The sequence below is a fragment of the Protopterus annectens genome, chromosome 2.part0 (assembly GCF_019279795.1).
Source record: "Protopterus annectens isolate FY-2018-M chromosome 2.part0, PAN1.0, whole genome shotgun sequence".
Taxonomy (NCBI): domain Eukaryota; kingdom Metazoa; phylum Chordata; order Ceratodontiformes; family Protopteridae; genus Protopterus; species Protopterus annectens.
The window spans coordinates 246,845,581-246,870,582 of record NC_056728.1 but is presented as its reverse complement, the minus strand read 5'-3'; the positions used below and the strand labels follow the sequence as shown (position 1 = coordinate 246,870,582).

Here is a 25,002-nt window from a genome sequence, read left to right as displayed (position 1 = left end):
TGAGGTGCAGCTGCCAGAGACCACCCTCCCAGGGCATGGGTAGAGAAGCCGCAGGACACCCCTGTTCAGGGTACCCGCTCTTCCGGGTCCTCCTCAGAGACCCCCACTAAGGAGCCCCCTCGAAAGAGGACATGCAAGAGGAAGCACATGGACTCATCTGAGGAGTCTTTAATGGAAGACATGAATTACGATGATGGTGAAGGGTCCCCACGGTCACCTTCTGATGATGTCTCCTTCGGAGACATCCTGGAAATAAAACAGAGAGGTGACTGGAAGCCCTCCAACCCTTCATCTGAGGAGTCTGTATTCCTGCAGCCTTTCCACGCCTGGCCTTCTACCTCTTGGGTGACCCCGCCTGCTGACGAACTCGTCCAGCTCATCGTGCAGCATGTTTGGAAGAACCCTGATTCCATTGAGGCGATCCCTCGAATACCCGACAAAATTCTTTCTCCTCCCAAGGAGAACCCGCATTGGTCCAGAGGGTTACCAGTCCATGCTATGATGGCAGCGGCGCCACGAAAACGGACTTGGCTGCGGAAAGTCCCTCTGTCCACCTGCCCAACAGAGAGTCCCAGATGGTGGACAGACTTGTGAAATGAGATTTTGCATCAGGAACCTTTGCTATACGGTCACTGAACTATTTGGCACATTTTACGAGGCTCCAGAGGGACTTGATCTCTGAACTCTCTGGGACACTCGCAGGAGAGGTGTCTGACGAGGTCAGGGACAAAAGTGGTCTCGCAGCTTGCAACTTTGGAATCGATCTCCAACTCGTCCATGAGGTTGCTATCACATGTGATTGAAGGGCTGGCTAGAGCAGCGGGTTCGGGCATTGTCATGAGGCGTCATGCCTGGATGCGCATTTGTGATCTTGCGGAACCCTTCAAGTCTTCCTTTTTGAATGATCTCATCGAACCACCGTCCCTTTTTGGCTCCAAAGTGAAGGATGCGCTAGCCAGGTGCGAGTAAGATAGCAAGACCCTGTCTGCCATAGGCCAATGGTTTTCCAGTTGTCAGCGTTCCTTCTCCAAGGTATCAGAGGAGTGGGAAAATGTGGCACAAAATATCTCAGCGTCCTTTCAGTGCCGTATGTGGTGATGATACCTCCAGGGGCAGAGGGGGTAACAATTTCAGAAGACGTTCCTATAGAAGCATAGGGGGGTCCTTGTAACCAAGGCTCCAGGGACTCCTCCTCTGGACAGCCTTACCACCGCTTCTGAGGAGCAGCCCGATTGCTTACCTCTGGAAGCAGTTGGAGGTAATTTTTCTCTGCACCAAGCTGCCTTGCAATCTATCACCACCGATCATGGGGTGCAAAATATAATCACCAGAGGTTACACCATCCCCTTTTCTTGTCAACCAAATTTTCAAAAAAAGCTCGACCCCATTAAGGGGAAGAAGCAGCTTCAGAGATAATAAAGCTGCCTCAAAAAAGAGTCATCCAACCAGTCCCACCAGACCAATGCAGATATGGAATCTACTCAAGATTCCTTTTGGTGCCAAAAAAGACAGGGGACTGGAGACCCATTTTGGATCTCAGCAGCTTGAACAAATCTGTCACCCAAACCAAATTCCGGATGGTCATGGTTCAGTCCATTCTCCCTTTTTTAAGGGAAGGCGATTGGATGTGCTCTGTAGATCTCCAGGATGCATATTGCCACATCAAAATGGACAAATGTTCCAAGAGTCTGCTTCACTTCCGGCTAGGGGCCAGTCATTATCATTTTTGTGCCCTGCCATTCGACCTCTCTACAGCCCCCAGAGTGTTCACGAAGTGCATGGCAGTGGTCACAGCTCATTTGAGACTACAAGGATTCTGGGTGTTTCCATATTTGGATGACTGGCTCCTCACCACCGTCACCGAGCATCTTCTGATAACAGCACTGCATTATACACACTCTGGCAAAAATTTTGGGAATCATAATACATTGGGAGAAATCAAACCTTACTCCTACACAACAAATAGAATTCATTGGAGCAGTTTTCAATACCCGGTCCTGTCTAGTGTCACTCCCAAATCACAAACTCCAGCAATCGTGGCTCCAGCTCCGGGTGATACTCTGTCAAACAAAAGTATCAGCAAGGGAGGTTCTTCAGGCCCCAGGATCCATGGTAGCTTCAATTTCAGTAGTGCCCCTAGCGAAGCTATGCATGCAAATCCTTCAATAGCTACTTTTTTGTCAGTGGTTCCCGAACTATCACCCCCTCAGTTACCAGATTCACATAACCAACACCTGCAAGCAGGACCTCCTGTGGTGGATGAGGGCAGACTCGGAGCTTTGGAGTCGCCCATTTCAGTCTCCTCAGTCCAGGGCCATTGTGACCACGGATGCTTCACTGATCGGGTGGGGAGGCCATTTCCAGGGAAAGACAGTCCAAGGCACATGGTCCACCTCGGAGACCCACTATCAGTGTTCTAGAACTGAGAGCAGTGCTGTTAGCGTTGCAGGCTTTTCATCCAGTTCTCTCATCTGGGACAATTGAAATTCAGTCAAACAACGTCAGTGGTCTGGATTATCAATAAGCAAGGAGGAACCAAGTCCTACCCCCTGTTTTGAGAGACCTTGAGAATTTGGCAGTGGGTGATAGCTTCCAACCGCTTTCTGATAGCAGCGCATATCTCGGGGAGTTCCATCGTAATTGCGGACAAACTGAGCAGGTGCATCCTCCTGCCTCACGAGTGGCCCCTCAATCCTGAGATGGCGACAGAAATCTTTAGCCAATGGGGTCAGCCTTGCTGCGATCTTTTCGCCTCCTCATCGAACAAGTACAGCAGTTATTTCACCCTGTTTCCCCCAGAGGGGGAGTCCTCGAAGGACGCTCTAATCCACGATTGGCCCGCGGGACTTCTTTACGCTTATCCTCCCATTCCCTTGATTCCACAATTCCTAAAGAAAGTTCTTCAGTTGAGATGCAAGGTGATCCTCATAGCCTTGTTCTGGCCTTGACAAGTTTGGTTTCCCTTCCTTCGGCCTCACCTAATGTACCCGCCGTGGATTCTGGACCCTCTTCCAGATTTGATTACTCACCCCCAAGGGCTGAGCCACCCAAATCTGTCCAGTCTCAAGCTAACGGCTTGGTTTCTCCACTTCCGTTAGTTGCCAGGCAAGCTAATCTCACCTCACCTGTTCGGGACATCATTCTGACCTCTCATAAACTATCCACTGAAGACTATATCGGGATAAATGAAAAAGGTTCTCCATCTGGTCTAAGGATAACATGCTAGACCCGTGTTTGGCTCCAGTGACTGCAGTTCTGCAATGCTTGGCTAAGTTTTTTGATAATGGAGCCTCTGCCTGTACTGTACGAGTACACCTGGCAGCGATTTCTGATTTACACAATGGTATAGATGGCATTCCTCTCATCTCCTTACGTCTATGCAAAGCCTTTCTCAAGGGAACCTCTCATATCAGGCCTCCTGTCAGCCTGTGGAACCATGGAACCTCACTTTAGTCCTTCAGTCTTTGAATCAAAAACCCTTTGAACCTGCAGTGAAGTGTGACCTAAAGTTTTTGTCCTGGAAACTTTGTTCTTAGTAGCCATTATGTCAGCCAGACGGGTCTCGGAGCTGCAGGCATTGTGTACCAAGAGGCCCTATCTGGTCTTCCATAAAGACAGAGTATCACTCCGGACGAACCCAACCTTCCTTCCAAGCATTGTTTCTGATTTTTCCATTAACCAGACCATTGATCTACCAGTGTTCTTTACGAATTTTTCCAGTAAAGGAGAGCACTGCCTACATTCCTTGGATGTACATAGGCAACTGAGATTCTACCTAGACAGGACCAAGCCTATCCATAAGTCTGAACAGCTTTTCATCTCCTTTTCTGGGCCTAGAATGGGAAATTCTGTTTCCAAGGTTACATTATCAAAATGGCTAAGGGACTGCATATGTTTTATCTATTCCCTCATAAAAGAACCTATGCCAAAGGTTAAAGCTCACTCCAACAGATCTATAGCAACATCTGTAGCTTTCCATTCCAGGGCTTCCATGGATGCATTTGCGCAGCAGCCACTTGGGCTAAACCTCATACCTTTGTCTATCATTACAAATTGGACTTGGTCTTCAGAGGGAGAGCTGCCTTCGGCTCAGTGGTACTCAGGTATGTTCTTCCATAAGGGCTGCCCATGGGCTTTCAAGGTAGCTTGGAATTCTGTCCCGTCAGTGATGAATGGAAAGACGATTAACATCATCAGATAAAGAAGTTATGTCTTACCATAGTGTTCCATCTGTGTTGTTGCTCTTCTTTCATTCATCACATCCCACCCTCCTTCCCCCACCAAAGGCTTCTGGGGGATGCTTTGGGTCCAAGTGGTGTCCTAGGGTATTTGCGCAGAAGTGGCCTTGGCTTTACTTCTCTATCTCTAGCAAACCCGATCTGAGGTAACAGGGAGAAGGGCATTCTGGGTAGAAGCATAGCCCAAGAGTTTTTTGGTTGGCACGAGCTTGGTAAATGGCCGACTACCCATCAATGATGAATGAAAGAAGATCAACAACACAGATGGAATGTTATGGTAAGACGTAACTTCTTTTTTTGCATGCACTTCCCCAGGCACCTACAGCAGCTGGAGACACCTCAGAGTTTTCTCAATATGAAAATTGAGGGACTCCAAACCATGACTTATGAAAGCCCTGTTACTTTACTCTGTATCTTATAGGCTACTGAGAGGTGACTTGTGTCTAGCCTACAGGGCAATCTCCAACTCTGCCCTAATGGAAATGCTGCACATCCACAAGTCAAATGGCCGAAGAGTCACTCTCTCTAGGGATCTCTACCTAGCTTGTAACATTAACAGATCATATTGGAGAGACAGATATGTCTCCCAGAGACTGACACTTCTCTGAAATAGACTCCCTAGTCACGTAAAACAGAGTTCCTCACTGACCCTGTTCAAACACAACCTAAATAATTGGATGGGAGACTACAGATTTGTCCCTGGGGTGGCACCCATGTCCCTCATGGTGTTGATCACAGACCCACTCTGTTTATAAATTCATTATGCAAGCTACCCAAAAAAGAACAAATGAGGATGCTTGGGAGTTAACATGGCTAGGTTTGTAAAGGCTCTAGGGCCAGCTAGCCTAGCAACCTCATAAGAACCTGTGTTGGGCTCACTTTGAATAGAATGGCTGTATGTTTTCCAGGACAGGGGTGGAGGGGGATTTCAAGGGGGAGATTGGAAGAATAGATTTGGGGGTGGCAAGGTTACTGACTTTAAATGGTGACCATCTTAACGCAAGGGAGAAGGTCATGCAGAAGGTAGACTGGAACAGTTATTGTTTTGCCGAGGTGATGCTCAAAAAAGTGAAGATGGGTATACATATTAGGAAGGGGATTGAGGCTGTAGCATAAGACTGTGAAAAGGAAGGCAAGCAGAGGAGCTAATGATATTGTTGCAGTTGAGGACCGTGATGTGAGTAAATGAGATAGTGAAAAACAAATTAAGATGGAGAATAGTGGAGTGCAAAGCTGGAGAGGTAGGTTGCAGTCCTGGTGTCATTCTTTGATTCAGATGAAGATGGTACCTTTCATGAGTTCTTTCTACAGGTGGATAAAATTAGGAGGAATTATGTTAAAGAGGTGGTGATAGTGAAGACTAAGATGTGGTCTTCAGTGCAATGAATGAAGGCAGTTTTTTGACAAACTAGAGAGAACTGGCTTGCTCAGAGGGTGCTGAAGAGAGGTGTAGAGAAACAGGTGCAATTGAATATATGAACATCACCTTCAGCTTCATATTTATTAAAGTGCTTTAAAGCAGGCAGTGTACAAAGCATGTATTCACTACAAATTGTGTACACATACCAGTACAACTAAAATGGTATGAAAAAAGATATGTAGCAAAATCCCATTCAAATAATTAACATTACGCTATGTTAAAACGATTGAGAAAACATCTAGTTTGGAATGCATGGTTAGTTAAATGAGATTTTAGTGTGCGCTTACAGATACCTAATATTGGAGATTTCCTCAGCCAACCAGGTGGCAGATTCCAGAAGTAAGGTCCCTGATACACAAAAGCCTGAATTCCAGAGGACTAAGTGAAGAGATTGAGTGTGATTATTCCAGATCAAGAGATTCTGCATTTAGGGAGACCCAGAGCATGAATGGGTAGATAGCTATATATGCAGCCAGTATAGTACATACAGAAATGGTATAATGTGGCAGACTTGTTAACCTCACAGTAATAGCCAGACTGCAAGTAGTCAGGCTCCATATGTAAAGAAAACCTGTAAAAGTACTTCAAGGAGGAGGAGGTAAGGACAAAGTACTACACTATGGAGATCTGCATAGGAATTTAATAGGGGCAGTATTCCTAAAAGAGAAACAAGAGGGTATGACATCAGAATCGATTTACCATCACCTATTACCCCCAAAATCACACACCTTTGATTCAGATTGTAGTCTTTTCCCACAATAGATATCGGGATATCAAAACTGATATTACTATATCTCTGAATGTCATGTATTACCATTGCCTTGGAGGTGGTGAGCTTGAGCTAGTTATTAAGCTTGCAAAGAAGCATTCCAAGTCTTTACCCAAGTGTTATGATCCGACAAAGGCTCCTGATGGAGTGAAGTAGGCACCTGTTTTATCAGCATAGCAATGGTTACTGTATCCTTTTTAATTTGATAATATCTTCCAGAGGTAGTATTTGTATAGTGAATAGTCAGTGGCTGAGTATGGAGCAGTACAGAACACCACAGTCCAGAAAGTTGATAATTGAGGAATTAATTCCTGAAACCATTCTTGTCCTCATCTGGAGAATTAAAAGGCAAACCAATCTAGTGATACACCAGTGGTGCTGCAGGAATGCTTTAGTCAGTCAAGTAAGGTGTGGAATGATTCTCCATATCATATGCTGAGAAAATATCTAGTAGTATCAGAACAGAATAGTGACTTTGACTCCTTGCCATAAGGTGATCATTAACGGTACTGATGAGACCCTCTGAGTACTGTGTCTGGCACAAAAAACTTGGACTGGAAATGACCTTTGTGATGTTTATCATATTGATCACTGCTGCAGTAGCCTTAGCTGTATGGTTTGTATACTGCCAAGCAAATGACAGCCAGTCAGCTTCTAAAGCTTCAGGGCACCTTATATTCACCTAAACTGCCAGGCAGCTCAAGCTGAGCAGAATAAAAGCCAAGTCGGGCACCAAGCGCTTCAGAGCTTTACTGCTGCTGAAGGGTATGCTCTTCTGAGGCTTTCAAGGATCAATGGTCAGCTGTGCTGTTCTTTTGCTGGGCATATACATTTCCCTTGGGGAAAACTTATATTTAATAATTTTGTTTATTTTTAATACTTTCCTCCATAGGAAAGTTATTTTAAAGCTAGGAGTTTGTTTTTTAACAGACTGTCACAAGACTGTACTATACTTATAAAAAGGAGTGGTCTTTTTTCCTGTCAGTTTAAAACTTGTTTTAAAGGTACTGAAAAACATTTTCTCTGTAAAAAAAATGTTTCATTTGTTTATTTTACTTTGTGTGGCTGGCAGAGTAAGTGCACTTTACTGTGTTTGCCAGTGGAAAAAAGTGACTTTTGACGACTTTTTATGTTTACCAACATTTGCTGCTTGTTTTCCCAAGGAAAGAGGCACTATTTTTGGCTTGACCATGAAACAATCTGTTGGTCCAACGATTGTGCCATTTTCCAGCCACAAAAAAACAAAAGTTGAGCAACAGCCTTTACCGTCACAACAAACAGCGGCACGTGGGTAAATCTGCTGTGGCCATTAGTTGTACCTCAAACGACTCATCTTTTATGCCAGATCTCTCTAGTGTAGGACCTACAGGCACTATGGGCTGGAGTTAGCCACATCCTCTGAGGCTGTTGCAGTCCCCTCAGTGAGCGAGGGAGAGTCACTCTTGTCAGTCTTGGGAGAGGGAACAGGAAAGGCTTCCTTTTTGTTTTTTCCAGAATGTTGTAGCCATCCCTGGGGAAGCTGCTGTTGCCATTAATAACCTGTTGACCCCACTTTCTTCCCCAAAAGAAACAGAAAACGATGCATCTGTACATCTTCAAATTTCCTTAGGCAGGAGTAATTTACTGGGTGTAGCTCAGGGTTTGAGTCAGGCTGTTGATCCTTCTTGTAAACTAGTTTCTCATAAAAGAAAGAGGGATACTTCTTTCCAGAAGAGATTCAAGATTCTCAATCTGGCAGGAGGATGAACGGACAGATGCATTTTTTTCCCACGGTATTTCTCATTCAGACATGGAGGAGAGTTCAGTTTCTGACTCTCCCTAATGGCGGGCGGGGGGGGGGGGGGGTCTCCTTTTCTGAGACTATTTCTAGAATGTGCCAGTGTTTTCACTGGGAGAACACTGAAGTTTCTCTATCCTTAAGAAAATACTATGAGTTTTTACCAAAGGAATTTCCAGAACCTGTACCCATTCTTCCAGTTCTGTCAGCTTTGGAGGATGTGTGTATGTTACTGCCTGCAATTTTCTTAACATTCAGCCATCTGCCCCTAAAATGGCAGTTCCTAGATATTTTTTAAGTTGTTAAACAGTCTTCCCAAATCTGATCCAGCAGGTATAGCTTTAATTAACCATTTTGCTGCTAAACACAGTTAATTCCAATCCTACTGTTTCTGATAAGGATGGGACGATTACTGATAAATATGGGGAAAAAAGTGTATGCTTCTGCAGCTTTGACTTTCAGAATTTTGAATTGTCAGGCTCTTATGTTTAGGTTTGTCCTGACTAATTGTGAACGTATGAGGATTTTTTTTCTCTGCAGTTCCTTCTTGTAAAGAAAAATCTGCTTTAAGTAGCTTAATTTATCTTATTGTTCAGTTCACTACTCGTAAAACAGTGTGTGTATGACTCTATAGATATTTCTTTGAGGGCTATGGCCACTGATACTGTTTTGAGGAGGTTTGCCTGGATGCATTCTCAGAATCTCCAAGATAATGTTAAAAATGAGATTTTAAATTCTGCTTTGGATAGATATTTAGTCTTTGGGCCCCTCTGCTGCAGTGGTGATCAAAAAGTGTGGTTAAATGGGTAAGTTGATACAGGGAATCTCTCAAGATTTTTCAGTCCCCCTTTTCCAAATGTTCCAATAATTCTCTAACTTCCGTCATCCATTTTTGGTAAAAAATAAATAAACAAAATAAACAGTCTCAACAAAATGCAAGTAAACAGACATTTAAGAAGAAATGGTAAGGGGGTTCCAAGAATAATTCTGGAAACTCCCAAAACCAAGGACAGTCCATTAAGTCAGAATGACTTATTAAAAATACTTTGTCCCCCCTCTCACCCTGGCAATCCCTTTTTTTCTTCCGGAAAGTCTGAATCTCCACTTTCATCTTTGGCAACAGATTGTTTCAGACAAGTGGGTTCTGAAGATCATTCATCAAGGTTACAGATGGCAATCGAAGGAAATTCCTTCTCTCCAGGGGTAATTCTTCATCTTCCAGATATGACTGTTTTGTTTCCACATGTCCATCACGTGCTGTCCCAGGCAGTGATAAAACTAGTGTCCTTTTCCTAGGTGGGAAAGGGGTTTTATTCAAGGATGATTTTAATGCCAAAGAAAGGATATGCCTGGAGACACTTTCTTGATCTTTCTGTTCTAAACCTGTCTGTGATTAAAGCCCAAATTCAAGATGATGTCACTTCACAACCTGTTTCCTTTTCTTCTTTGTACAAGTTTCTGGAAACATTAGAGTTAAAAGATGCTTATCATATTCCTCCCATTCATCCTGACGGACTTCAGGCATTTCTTAAGGTTTTGTGTGTCTGCATCACATTATCAATTCTTTGTCTTCCCCTTTGGATTGTCCACTGTACTAACAGTGTTCATAAAGTGTCTAGCTCCAGTTGTAGTTCATTGCATGCTACAGGATATCCACATTTTCCCACATTTATAATGACTTGCTTATCTTTGCAGAGTCTTTTTCAAAGTGTCAGAAATCTTTCTCTTGGGTGAAAAATCTCTTACTACAAGCTAGGATTCCAAGAGAAGATTCGAAAGTCTTTCTTAGGCTTCTCACAGGATTGTGATTCTGGGATGTCAAATAAACACCACAGTCCAAAGAGCTTTTCTTCTACAGGAAAAATAGATCTATATCTAGATCTGTTTCTAGAGTTTTAAATTCAGACTTCGGTCACTGAGAAGGATACCTCAGGATTTTGGGTCTCAAGGCTTCTATGATTCTCATGAACCCCTGGCAAGACATCACATGAGAAGGAGACATTGATATTTCAAGTCTCTTTGGTTCTGGCACAAACACACCTTGTCTTTTCACATGTCAGTGATGGGGTTTGTCAGAAGGGATATCACTTGGTGGAGACAACAGGTAGCAGGAAATCCAGGTCTTACCTTCTCTCAGCCTGTTCCAAAGCAGTCATTCACCACAAACGCCTAGAGCTTACATTGTGGAGCAGTTTCATGAGGGATAAAAGTACATGGTGTGTGGGACACCAAGAACAGAAGCAAGCACATAAATATAAAAGAGATGCTTACCTTGATCAAGACACTCGACTCTCTGAATCATGTTTGGACCCAGGGACCTCTTCAAATGGTTACAGATAATACCACAGTCACATGGTACAGCAACAAGCAAGGGGGACCAGGTTGTTACCCCCTTTGCAGACTAGCCATGTTGGCTTGGGATATAGCCTCACAGCACACACTCACTGTACAGGCATCCTACATTCCATCAAAGCAAACTGTGTGGCAGAAAAGCTGAGCAAGACAAGGGAAGACCTTCACAAATGGAAACTAGTTCAGGGGGTCTTTCAGGATTTGATCCATTTTTGGTGAATTCCTCAAGTAAACCTTTTTGTCTCTTTTTTGAACAATCAATTTGCAAGATTCTTCTTCAGGTCTCCAAGCGAAAAGGCATGGAAGACAAATGCTTTTTCTTTTCCTTTTTCCTTGGATACAAGAATGCTCCTGTATGCTTTTTTATCCTTTCCAGTAATATCCAGGGTGCTTCTGAAGATTCAGAAGGAGTTCCAGAATCCCTCAAGATCATTTTGGTGACTCCCTTCTTGCCCATGCAACCATGGTTTTCCTTTGTTTTGGAAAGGACAGGGGCAATTACCACAAGCTTCCTCAAAGACTTGATCTATTTACACAACAACAGGGAAGTCTGATGCACCCTGACACCAGTCAACTTCAGCTGACTGCCTGGATGATAGTGTCTTAATTAATTTTAGACATGTTTACTGAGATAGTGCAGCAGGTGCTAATGGAGGCAGGAAAGCCTGCATGTAGAGAATTATATATTAGCAAAAGGAAGAGGTTTTCTAGTTGGTGCCATCAACTTAACCAGCACCCATTCTAGGGTGGCAGTTCTCTGTTTTTTTACAACATTTGTGTCAGCTACTTTCCTGTGAACTTTCTTACTCCTCTGTCAAGGTTCATTTATCAGCCATTTCAACAAGTCTGCCCATGGATCTTCTTTTCTCAATGCATTGTCACATCATAATGTTTTTGAAAGGGGTTTTGCATAAGATGCTGCCAAGAAAACTGGTGACCCCCTCCTTGGGATTTAAATTTTTTGTTAGAGAAGCTAACACTTGTTCCATTTGAACCAGCTAACCTGGCTAACTTGAGGTTCTTAATATGGAAAACAGTTTTAGCGATTGCTCTGACCTCTGTAAGAAGCATATCCAAGTTACAAGCTCTTAAGAGTTAACCCTAGTTCATCTTCCACAGGGACAGGGTTTCTTTGAGAACTAATCCTTTTATGTCTGTAGTGGTATCTGAGATTACTTTGACAAACTATCCATCACTCCATTTTCTTTCCTGAACCCAAAAATGAGGGAGAAAGGATTCTTCATACCTTGGATTACCAGAGACAGACAAACTCAAGTACTGTCTTGAGAGAAATAAATATTTCAGATCTTCGGATCAATTGTTCATTTCTTGTGAAGATAAGAAGAAGGGACAACCTGTGTAAAAATAGAGCATTTCCAAATGGTTGTCTAAGGCTAGTACCTTTTATTATACCCACAACAACAAAACTATTCTAGGCAGGGTCAAGGCCCACTCTGCCAAGGCCTTGGCTTTATCTGTTGCTTTTTGGAAAGGGTTGCATTCTAAAAGTAGTCTAAAAGTTCCAACTTGATCCTCTGTATTTACTTTTACAAAGCACTGTAAGTTTGATTTCTTCTCTTGGTTTGTATCAGGCTTTGCAAGGGCCGTTCTCCAGGAGTCCTGGACTCTCCTCCTACCACCTTCTAATGTTGTAAGCTAAGGTAATTACCCATATAGCTAAGGCTACTGCAGCAGTGATCAGTATGGTGAGCACAGCTGTGTATATGTGAACTTACCATAACAATTGATGTTGGAATGATCACTTTTGCCATTGCCAGTCCCTCCCTCTTCCCCCCTTGATTTTTGGTGTGTTGTTTATGCCTAGCTAAGGAGCAGCACAACTGACTGTCGATTCTCGAAAGCATCAGAGGAGCATACTCTTCAGTGCCAGGAAAGCTCTGAAGGGCTTGATGGCCAAACTTGTCTTTAAGTCATCTCAGCTCAAGTTGCCTGACATTCAGGCGCGTGAAAGGTGCCCTGAAATTTTGTAAATAGGATGGCTGTTACATCTTTAGCAGGATATCGCCCATATAGCTAAGGATACTGCAGCGTTGTCAACTGAACATGTACTGTTATGGGAAATTAACTTACATAACTCAGTTTTACCTTTCTAGTGCAACTCCAGTTGTAGGCTCAGTCCTTTCTGAAGAAAATTTCCTACCAGTGGAAGGTTTGATTTGGGATGGTGGTTACCCAGTTCTTTAGCAAGTAGTCCTGCCTTTTGAGGACAGGAGTAACCAAGATTTCCTTTAGTTGAAATGGAGACAGTTTCATCCTCAAGGGAGGCCAGAATGATCTGGTAATGAACCTGGTCCAGTGCCTGCAACCAAGCCAGAATAAACCTAGTGGGGCAAGGATACAGCACGCAAGGAGTAATATGCATACTGGAAAACTCAAAATAAAATCATCATAATCCTAAATACAAAATACTCAGTAACCAAGGAGGTGGACTCTGTTCTCTGCGGACAGTAGTTAAGCCATGACCAGCAATTTGTTGGACTCCTGGTCTGATGGACAGGATTGGAAGGAGGCTAGTGAAGAAAAGAAGCAGCATCTTTTATAAACTGGAAACAGTCAAGCAGAGCAGACTGGATTAGTTATGTGTTGATAGGTGTACCAGTTGTTGGTCATAGTGGAGATAAGGGACAGGTGTATTTTACATCATGCACTTGCTAGCTTGAGTAGTGTGGAGGAATGACACTTTAGACGCTGTCTGAGGAGGAACTCATGGATGTGTAAAATATTCACAGTGTAGTGGATACTTAGTAGAAAGTGTAAAATACATTAGGAGTTCAGAGTGTGATTGTCTGAAGATGACTTAGACATGGAAACTAAAGAAGAAAACAGGGCAGTGGCATTAGCAAATACAAGGACAAGTTGTTATGGAGAAGATGAGTGCCCCACAGAAGTTGGTTGGAAAAAGGAAAAAGAAGATAGCAAGGTGAATTGCAGGAGTAATGTATAGAAGCACTGAATAAATGTCTAGTAAGGTGGAGGCCAAGGTTAAGAGGAAGAATCTACTGTGGTGGGCAAAGGGAGAGTACAGTGGTAAACTCTTATTTTGCAGTTTGAAAGCTGGAACAAAAAAGAGCCGCATTTTGGTAGTAAAGAATGAGAGTTATATTGCAGTCTGTTGGGTACAAGAGTCTGACGAAATTTTTAGATGGCTCTGTCGTTTGTTGTATAAATCATGAACAGGGAAAAGCATTATAGCGTCAAAGGGAGTTAGTATGAGTTCATAGTGCAAGGCCTGGAAGAGCCCCATGAAGGAGGACAAGCAAAGGAATGAGCTTGACAAAAAAGTTAGATGAATGACCATGGTACCTGATAGGGAAGAGAAGACATTAGCGGTAGATTGTTTTCTGTTCCCAGTCAACTTTGAGATTTATTGGGGGCACGGAATTTTGGAGTGGTGCCCATATATTTGAAAAGCATAGCTGTTACTGTACTTGTAAATACAGCAAAGATTTTGAGGATTTAGAGAACTATAGACCCATTTTATTTGTTAATACTAATGCAGGAAAAAAAATTGCAAGGGTACTAGTAACAAGAACAGAGAAGGTGTTTCCTCTGTAGGAAGATGGAACTTAGGTTGCTTTGGCCTAAGGTAGATCATTCAAGTCATCATTATAGAGTACTAGTTAGTTTTGTTGATTCACTAGAGAGGGAGAGAGTGCGCAGGCCCAAGTGAGTTGTTGGTGGTGTTGGATCTTAAGAAGGTTTTTGACTCAGTGGAATGAGAATTTAAATTTGAGCTGTTAAAAGGGGGCAGTTTGGGAGGAGGATTTATCAGGAATTTGTCAAATCAGCAAATCTAATATTACCGGCAGTGGAGTTTGCCCTTTTCTCCAGTGACGTGTGACCTTAGAGTTGACATATAGGGGGTTGGGGAGGGTTCAGTGACCTGCAGTAAAATTATTTCTTATGTTTGCTGAAGGTAGGTTCAGGAAGAAGTTTTTGAACTTACCATTGCTGAAACTACCTTCTGTGCGACAACATTATTCCAACTTATCAAGGCATTGAAGGCAATATATGACAGGGAGAGCTGACTAGACCTGTGGTGCAAATAGCCCTGATTTGATTAGCAGCTCACGGACTTAATTGAATTGGTAGGGGATGATGATTATGCTTATTTTTTGAGAGGGGGTGGTGATGGTGGGCAGAACAGAATGCTTATTGCTGCAGTTCCTCTTTAGAGGGTTTGCATTATATATATCATAGAGGTTGGCTTTTGGCCCACAAAGGCATTGTCTGGTGGTTCCCTAAGTAGTGAGTGCAGTGGGGTATGCAGTTCATAGGTTCATAGGTTCATACTAGGCTATCTGCCCGAGGGCATTTACAAGCCTAGCCCATAGTTTTGTGGCTTACGCCACCCCTTTAGTATGGGGAACTATACCCATTATTTTGCTGTGCCTCTGTTGAGCAGTGACACTGAGGTAATCCCTGGGGTATATCTACGATCTCCCATCCATTGGTCAAGATTTCTCTTGAACAAGGCCAGCGAGGTGCTCTGCCTCACATATACCGGGATTTTGTTCCACAGCATAGGGAGTCTTTGGGTGATGAATCTATCCCTCCAGCACGTCCTATTAATAGCCGTGTCGAGGTTTAAGTCTCCCGCCCTTGTGGCTCTGACGGATCTAGATTTTTTGAGGTGAAGCATATTCATCAAATCTGGGTTTGACATGGCCTTGTATGTTAGGTATGTTAGGCCCCAGTTGTAGGGGCAAGGCATTCTGAGTCCCCAGAGCATTGAAGGGTACCTTTTCCCCCTGACCATGAGATAGGGTTAGGCCTTTTAGATGTCCTCATAGCTAAATGCCATTGAGGGCACAGTCAGTCTTATTGCTAGTGAGGAAGGCTGATGATGAAGGATGGGGGCTTCTCTTCGTTAGTGGTCTTAGTGTACACCCCACCCCCCAAAACCACCACCACCCCCATCTTGTGGGATTAGGCAAGCATATGATGAAGTTAAGGTTAAGGTTACTAGGAAAATGCTAATTGGAGTATGAGGATGAATTCACCAACATGCAGATTTGTGTTATTTAAAACGAGTCCCATTGTTGATGTACTTGGGGAAGTGCATATCTTTAATTCTATGAGAGAGACTGTTAAAAGAGTGGCAGCATGTGTGTGTGTGGAAGGTAAGGGAATTAGAGTTGGATATAGAAGGTTTAAAGGCAAGGGATGACAGAGTGGAAGGGATATTCCGAGTCTGCAAAAGAAAGTGGGGGAAGTAAACATGGAACACATGAAAGCGTGGGAATTAAGGTTATGAGCTGTTAAAAAAGCTGCCAAGGATTGATTCCTTCATCCACTTACCTGAACAAGTCACTTAGTACTCTGGGGAAGTCTCCTTGACCGCACACCTAGTAACTACCTATGAACCTACCAAAAGGAGATTGAAAAGGAGAGATCAGTTGGCTTCTGAGGGAATAAGAAAGAGATGGCTATTAAGGAAATGGACTTTCCTGCAAGGTACTGACGAGGATACTTGGTATGTTTAGAGAAAATGAGGAAACTGAGCCTAAACCTGGGTGTAAAGGAAAGGTTCAGAGAAAGAAGAAAGAGGCAGTAAGTATGTTGGCATTCTTAATTAGGAAAGGGGAAGGTAAGCTAAAGCTCATAGATATATTTAACATTTGGGGGAAAGAATAACATAAAATAGCTTGTCTTTCAATGAGGTGAGATGGCATTTGGGCCTGGAAAAGTAAGGGTAATTGCATTATGAATGAATTAATAGACTTTAGAAAAGTGTTGATAGAATGTGAATAAAGGAAAAGATAATAAAAATAAAATGCAGATCTGGAGAGCTCATAAAAGCATTTTTTAGGTTTAAAATGTGGAAAATAGAAGGAGAAGCTCAGAAGTATTAAGAAACTTAGATAAAATGATGATAGGAAGTGAGAGAATGACAGTCTGCTTGTGAAGGGGACTCTAGGAATTGCCCACTGAATGATCAGGACATGCATGTTTTGTACTAGTGATATATGGCAACCTTTGTTTTTCACTAGTATAATAAAATAGAAGTTTGCAGTTGCTGGGGTTGTGAGGAAGATGGCTTATATTAATTCAGTTTAATACGTGCTGGGAGTGTAGCAGGGTAATATATTTTGCAGAGAGTTAGGAGAGAAATTAAATGTAGTTAAAAATTAGGTGTTGGTAATAAGTTTATAAATCGTATGCACCATAATTTTATGCTAAAACATTTAGTATAGAAAAAGCCCAACAAGTGAGTGTTCACTCCAGTTAGTGTAGACATTATGTGACCATGTTCTTTTCCTGACTTTGTGCTTGTGAGTAATTAATGGTATAGTACATACTTGTGTTTACTGTACTTGTGACATAATGTGTTCTGTTTCATTGTCAGCAGAGGTCAATTTCAGTGGTGTGACAGAAGATAAACCCAAGGAGTTGCATCATGTTTTTCTTGGCGGACTGCCTGTGGGAGTATCTGAAGTAGGTTCAAATGTGTTTGTTATATTTCTTCAGCTTTTATCACGTGACCATTGTACAGTGTCTTACATGTTTGCAAACACTGGTGTTTTCCAGGAAGATTTAAGATTTCACTTTAAAAAATTCCCATTTTCCGAATTATACATCAGTGATGGATCACTCAAAACCAGGTAAGATATGTTTTCATTTTTGTTTTGTTTTTCTAACTCTGTTAAGATTAGATTAGCTTTTTTCTTGGCACTCTTTAGAGAAGATGTTTGGTACTGAAAACAGTTATTAATTTAATTTGCAAAAGCATGTCTCTTTCTTGAGGTATCATACAGTAGAAAATGATGCATTTAGCAAAGTAATATTGTATTAGTTATTTTTTTAAGAATGTCATCAGCCTATCCCAGGTGTGCAAAACAATTGATGTATATATCAGTATTTGTACGTAATTTGTTCCAAGCTATCGTAATCAGTAGGTTTTGCAGTTAGAATCAGCAGATTGTTGGCTCCACACACTTCAGTCATTTTACTATGGAGGTCCTCTCTCTTGAAAGTCTGAGTTGACAATGCATACTACTCAAGTAATACTTATGTCTCTCAAGCTCCATCCCCACCTCTTTTCGTACTGAAGCTTTTGCTATCTTTCATAAAATGCTTATTTATTCAACACATTTGTTTTTTTTTTCCACAGTAACAGATGTCAGTGTGTCAGCCTGTTATTTTTAACCAGGCACATACCTTAGTCTAAGGTCCTTTTTTTTTTGATTGAAAGGAAATGTTCTTTTTAAGGCTGAATAAAATCAAAAGTGTCAGTCTCTAGTGTCAGAGAAAATCCAGATTAGTAACCAAACAGTCCGTTGAGAAACCACTGGAGCCACACATTTTTAGCACTTTCATCGTTTATTGTCAAACTTCAACAGCATAAACAGCCATTAAAAACACAAATGTTTTTATAGCCCTGTTTACAGTCACTTGAACGCATGTAAAACAGTAGGCAATTTTGTTTAGCAGCTCTTTTTTTTAAATACATTTAATATTCAGGCTGTCATCTAACCATGGGCTTATATTTGCTCCTAACCTAAGTTGCCAACATGGTTGTTTTATTTCAAGTAAGTTGTTAGTCTTTTTTAAAAAAAGTAAATTTCTACACAGTCACGCATAAAAAATGAACACTATACAATTCATGCATGTTGCAGAGTGTTTATTCAAAGCATTCTTTTCATCTTTCTTTTTGATATCAGGTATATGTAGGTATACTGGCTGCTTTCCCTACATAGAAGGAATCACACTTCTAAAGGTAGCAATGTGCACAATACCTGTAGGGATACGGTTAAAATATTGCCCAGTACCTATGGATCTGTCAGTGATTTATAGTCACATAGGGGACTGTCCATTATGTACTTGCACAACTTACAAAACCTGCCTGTTCCCAGTCATTTACTATTCTGGGGAGCATCCCTGTGTTCTTTTTAAAGTAACATCTTAATCTTACTTTTTTCCTAAAAGTGCAATTTAGGCTATTCCTTGCATTTTTAAGCAACTCAGTATTGCCCCCCAAAATTTTCCAGTTGTTACTCAGCATGTTTTTGATACTGGAACTATCAAAGGCAAAGTCCATACAAAAGCTATTCATGAAGTTATTATAGCCGACTTGTTTAGATTGTTGTGTGGTGGTCTTACTTAAAATGGGTTCAAATACAGCCGATCTGCCATCTTTGACTTCTTTAAAAATGTGGTCTGTCAACTTTTCATCATATTCTGTGTCTAAAAGCAAGAGTTTTAATGTTTCCAGCTGTACATAAAATACTTCCTCTTCAGAAGGGAGTCAGAAAAGATGATTTTTTTATGATCTGTTTTAAATACATGTGGTGATAACTCTCTTCATGTAAATAGGTGCTAGAAAATGTTGGTTTTCTCTAAATTCTAGATACCAGTTTTCCTACAACTCTGTTTAACGCAACTGTTCTATTCAGAAAGTTAATACTCATTTGACCATTCCCTGAAAACTTTAAGTAGCTGGTAAAATTATTTAAATCAGTTATAAACTGTTTAAGGATATTTGTGTTGCCTTGCCAAATGAAAACAGGTCATGAGTGTATGTTGAATACACTCTGATGAAATTCCAATAAATACTATTGTAAATTGTTTTCCATTCCCAAGCATGCTAATGCTGCCCCCATTACCATTCCACAAATCCGATGGTAACATTTCTTGTTGAATCTAAAGAAATTATTCTTAAGTGTGGTATCACAATGCTGTCAAAATTCACTGAGTGGCAAATAATCCCTAACTGATGTCTAAAGTGACAAACCAGAGTTTTTTCTCAAAGTCTACATGTGTAAGGATTTCTGTTAAATACCATGAAGCCTTTAGACAGGAACAACTTAGCCTTGTGAGTTCTACCAGTATCCAATATGTGAGTGTGGCTGTAGGATCAGCTTTACTACTTTTGGCACTTACTATTGCAAAAAAAGGGGCTGTTGATGGATATATGAATTATTGGCATTCTAAAAAAGTTTGGTAAAACAGGATTTTTCACTGTCATAAAATCATGTTTACTGGTATGAAGTAGTTCAAACAGCTCACTGTCTGTTCATTTGTATGATGTATTGTTAACATCATACAGCAACACCTGCAAAAAGAAATAACCTTTAACACTCAATAGAATTTACATATTTGTGTGTGTGTCAATACTAAACCCCAGCCTTGTCAGCTTTCATTGTTCTGAGCTCTTCGTTAGTACATGGCTCCATCAGAGCAGTTTTCTCTTCATTTGTTAAGTTGCAGAATCTCCTCTGTGGAGGTTTAGAATTTCTCACATTTCCTTCTCACATGTTTTTTCAAGTGCAATAATTTGAACTAGTAACTCTTCTCCTGTAACATTGTTATGCTGCTCAAACCCAGTTTCATAACATTGTAAAAAGTTTGTATTATTTACTTGGCTTTGTTCTGCTATTGTATATCCCATTTTGGCAGTGGTGTTGGAATCCTGTGTTGTAAAAAAAATCAGCAGCATGTACAGCTTCAGCATAGGTTAATTTTTGAGCAGTCCCTTCATACCTTTGTTTGCAGTGTCTAAAGAAATTGCTGGGTTTATGTTTGTTTTTATGTGGTCACCTGTCATGGGTTTCAAATGAGCATTCTGATTGGTCCTTTTTGTCCCTTTTTTTTGATCCAAGCATTACATGTACAGTTTCATTTGTGTATTTACCCAAGTCACATTTAAACGCTTTCTTCATAGTAATTCTTCATCTAGTGTCTCTAAATTAATGAATATGTCACTGCATCTTGAACGATTCATGATCTGTTGGTTCATTTACATAACTCTCCAATCTGTTTAGTGTTATATCTAATGGAATATCCAAAAGCTGGCTTCTGACATGATCAGAAAGAAGTCAATTCATAATGTATGTCTGAATTTTTGGAAATGCCATTAGGAAACTTTTATGTTTTCAGTCATTTAGGGATTCTGTTCTCAAAGTATGATGTCTTTATTAGGACCTTTTGAACTTTTTGCTCTTTCAGTTTTCCCATTGAAACCGACTTAAGCAGTAATGTTGTAGAAATGTCCTTCACAATTGTTTTTTTAACTGGATCATTTCCATATTTATTTCTAGTTATATAACTGTAAACTGAGTTGTAAACAGACATATTTTAATGGATGTTAATTCTGAAGAAGTTACATTAAGTAGCAGTCCACTTCCTTTCACCTTTTTCTTTCAGTCTTTATTTTATTATTTCTGGGTACTGTGTATCCAGCTGTGAAGTTTTGAGATGATATAGTTGAAGCCTATTGGGGCATGTCATCCACAGACTATTGTTAAGCATCAAATACATCATGTCAAAAACAGAGGTAGATCCTTCTGTCCTGAAACCAGCATGCCATTCTTTCACCTTTGTAGCTTTGCTCCTGTTTTTGGAGGTTTTTCATCCAATTCCCTGTGAATCATGTTTTCTCCCTTTAACCTTTTTTTGTGATGAATCTTCACAGATGCTGATAAAAGATAGACCATAGTGTCTTATTTCAGGCTGTCATTTCTAGCCTTTATACACCTGCCTGTCTCATTGTCTTGCCCCCTCTCATCTTCCTGAAGCACTTTCTAATTCCTCTTTTTATCTGCATTCTACGTTGTCCTCTGAAAACACATTCCAGTATCACCCTCATGGTGTAGCAGTATCATTTTTTAAACTAGTCTTTAATATTGCTCTATGCTGTTGTCATTTGTGCTGCCTGAAACCCATTTTGCCTTTCTTGCAGAATTCATTATCCACTTACTTGTGTGGGAGCGTGATGTGTCCATGCCATATCCCTTCCTCTCTTCTGTTTTCTGGTGTGTTCATAGTACTGGAGTCTTTACCCACAGTTTAGCCCTACTATCCCTCCCACCATTTTATCAGCTGTCATTTCAAGACTCTGCTAGCTCTGTTTCCCTCCCTGTGTACTGCTGCCAGAACTGAGTACATGCATGGTTAGTTGAGCTAGTAGTAACACTAGAAGCCCATGTCAGTGTGCTGAGATAGATGCTGAGTTGTAAACATAGGCCAACTCTGTCACCCTGGAGAAGAGTAGGGTACGTCCGTGCTGCGCAAATAAGTCTTGGAGGAAGGCATGCAGATGAATTATGAGTACATGCATGAGCAATGGCCATATGGACATTGTGGCTGCATCAGAATATGGCACATGCACATAAGGATCCAGGCATTGGATGCATGATATGCATTATGTTCAGCTTGGCCCTGAGAAGTGTAAACTGACACCTGCAATTTTAAAAGTTGCTATATGTTTCAGAAGTAGGGAAAACAGCCAGATGAGTAGCAGACATCTGACTCAACTGTTTTAAAAATGTTTACAGTATTCCAGATTTGGTCTTATTAATCCACTGCATAATAGAAGAATATTTTCCCTGACTCTTGTGGTCATTTAGTTTAGCCATACATCCTAGCATCTTGTTTGACTTAGCTTCTGCCCTTTCACACCACTATTCAGTCTTCTTCTTAGGTCTGATTATAATCCTAGGTCTGTTTTCTACATTACTTCAACTGGGGCAGTAAACTAAGTGTGGATGTCTTCTCTTAATTTTTCTCACTGGAGTTATTTGCCTTGTACTCCCCCAATGAAGATGATTATCCAAGAAACTTTGGTATTTGAGCCAACTTCTTCCTTGCCTCAGCTACTTATGGGTGACTGTGCCATAGCCATCAGTTTTTGTTCTGGAGCCCTTGGTGTTTCGCCTCAGGATGCCACTATAGCCTGGGAGGCAGGCACATCCCTTGTCACTGTCCAGTTGCCTATTTTTTTGGGGTAAGGGAGAACTATCCTTATTGGCTTTGTACCAGAGGATGCACCTTTGTTTACCCCTCTAAGAAGCCTCTTCCCCAGGGGTAAGGACCACCTGTTTAATTGCTGCTTTTGGGGGGAGGGGGGTCTAGAAAAAGGAAGCTTGTATCTAGATGAAGATAGTTGAGAGCTTTTCAGAAACTGAATAATGATGTTCTCTCTCAGATCCCCCAAGAAGAGAAAGGTATACAGGGAGGCTTTGGTTTCCACTCCAGCTTCATCTTTGTCTTGGTCTTCAGTGGATGATTCCACTGTGACCATATTGGAGCCCTCGGATCGTCTTTTGGCTTCTCTTTACTCCAAGTGTTAAGCACATCCTCCAAGTACACTTTTATATCCACTTTGGAAAGGGGAGAACCACTCTTGCTGGAAGCTGTGGAGGGAGTGGACATTATTCCCTTACAGTGCCAGGTTGAGGAATCAGATTTTCCAGGAGATGATAGGATGTCTGAGCGCTCCTTTATGATAGATATTCCCAGGCAAAGAAAGCTCAAACTGAAGCACACTTCCTCTCCTGTTTCACCTTCAGTAAAAGGAGCGAAAAATAATTGGCTTGTATTTGCCAAAGACTTATTTAAAGCCTTTTAGTTATTATACTCCTAAACTTCACAACAAGCTGAAAGTAGTATCTGATATTGTTAATCCTCGTTCATTCCTTACGCATGGGTATCGGTTCCGAGCTCAGAACCGAGCCGGCCATTTTCCAAGCTCACGTCAGCTTCAAACTCTCGAGCTAAACTCTTACCCACAGTGCCCCTCTCCCTGTTACCTCAGATTATGTTTGCCGCGTTGCCATTCGGTCGTGTCAAGCTACTTCTCTTGGCTAAGTACATTCAATTGTTGTTTAATAGTTTTACAGATTACTTTTCTGTCAGGAAAGTTCAGATTTTATTGTCTCTTACCCTATCGCATCTAGCTTTCATAATTTCTTCAGTTTTTTCTGCTTCTTTCTTTACCACTTTTACCGCGAGGTATTCTCTCCTTACCATCGTTGGTAATCCTTTTCTCTTTTCTCTCATACCTTCGGGTACTCTCTTGTACCATTGCTGGTACCTTCTCTGTTAATTAATTTACTGTCATGGCAGATAAGAAAGGTAGTCTGGGGTTTAAGCGGTGTTCTGATTGTGGATACAAACTGCCTACTTTTGATGCACACTCTTTGTGTGTTTATTGTTTGGGAGCTTCCCATTTGTCTGTTGACCCACCCTGTACTATATGTGAGAACTTTTCTAATAGAACCTTGTTAGAAAGGAAAAACAAGCTGTTACTGAAGGGACTTCTAAAATCTCCCTTTTCAGAGGCTATTTCTGGGTCAGAGGCCTCAACCCCTCCTAGAGCCCATAAGAAAACTTTGGATGTTCCTACTAAGGCTAAATCTTTGCCTTCATCCCCGGCTGGGGACTCCCTCCAACCAAAACCTAAAAAGGCTAAAGTTTTGGCTCCGGAGCTGTCTGTCAGCCCCTGTGCTTTCGGTGCCTAGACCTTCGGCACCGAAGCCTTCGGCTCCATTAGTGATTCCGGCTCTTCCTTCTCCTGCAGCCTTCTATATATCGGCACCGAGGGGCTCCTCGGTTCATACCATTACCACTGTATTGGCACCGACCGTTCAGTCGGTGCAGACCTTGACCGTGTCGGCTCCGAGATCTTCATCGGAACTGATGCCTTTATTGTTGACTCCTGTCTTGTCGATTCCAGCTTCGGCACTGACAACCACTTCGGCACCGATCCCTGTGTTGGTGCAGACTATGACCTTGGCACCGATGACTTCTTCAGTGCAGACAACAGTAGTCCAGTCTCTCTCAGCACCGTTGTCCTCGGTGCGGTCAGATGAGATGGGCACCAAGTCTGCCTCTTCTGTGGATAGGCCTGTTTCTCCCTCACTCTCCGTGAGGTCCACTAGAAGCCTTTCCAAACATGATGTGTTGCGTCTTGTGGACCAGGTACTCTTGGCCAGAGGTATCCCACCCCTCAGGAACTGTCCTTCCTTGGGAGGTGATCACCCATCTCCAAAGACCCCTTCGTATTCTCCTCCATTGCCTTTGAAGTCCATGGATATAGCACAGTCTTCCCCTTCTGTGGTTCCCTTTATGGATCTCACTAAGGAACCGCAGTTGCCTTCGTGGCAGGAAAGTTTTGCTACAACCCAGGATGTCAGTTGTGACACACATAGTTTGCTGCTCCACAGCCATCTGGGGACTCCGGGTCGGCAGGCTGAGCCACTTAGGGGAGGGGTGATCCCTGTCCTAGACATGCACTCCTCTTCGGGTGGACCAGCCTTCCAACTGATGAAGAAGGCTTTTGCTGCTGCTGGTGATTCCGGACAGTCTATACCTCCGCCCTCCTCTGGTACACTGGTTTCACAAGTCGCACCTAGCAGACACCGGGTGCAGGGGCCACAGGACATATTCCCTCAGGAATCCCCTTTTCCGCTGTCTTCTCCAGCTTCTCCCGCTGAGGAGGTCCACCGGAAAAGTTCGTGCAAGAGGAAGCACATGGACTCCACAGAGGAGTCCTTCACCAAAGACACAGATTTCGATGAGGGGGAAGGATCTCCTCGGTCACCCTCTGAGAAATCCTGAAACAGAGAGGTGACTGGCAGTCCTCTAATCCGACCTCTGAGGAATCTGTGTTCCTGAAGGCCTTTCGCGCCCGGCTCCCTACCTC

General features: G+C 42.1%; 1 protein-coding gene across 1 annotated transcript in view; it reads left to right on the top strand.

Annotated features, from left to right (window-relative positions):
- Positions 1–25,002, top strand: part of LOC122792729 (RNA-binding protein 44-like) — a 1,860,938-nt gene that overhangs the window by 1,200,242 nt on the left and 635,694 nt on the right. The window contains exons 6-7 of the mRNA XM_044060311.1: positions 16,927–17,015; positions 17,109–17,182. Coding sequence (XP_043916246.1) covers positions 16,927–17,015; positions 17,109–17,182 — 163 coding nt within the window. The remainder of the gene's footprint in view (positions 1–16,926; positions 17,016–17,108; positions 17,183–25,002) is intronic.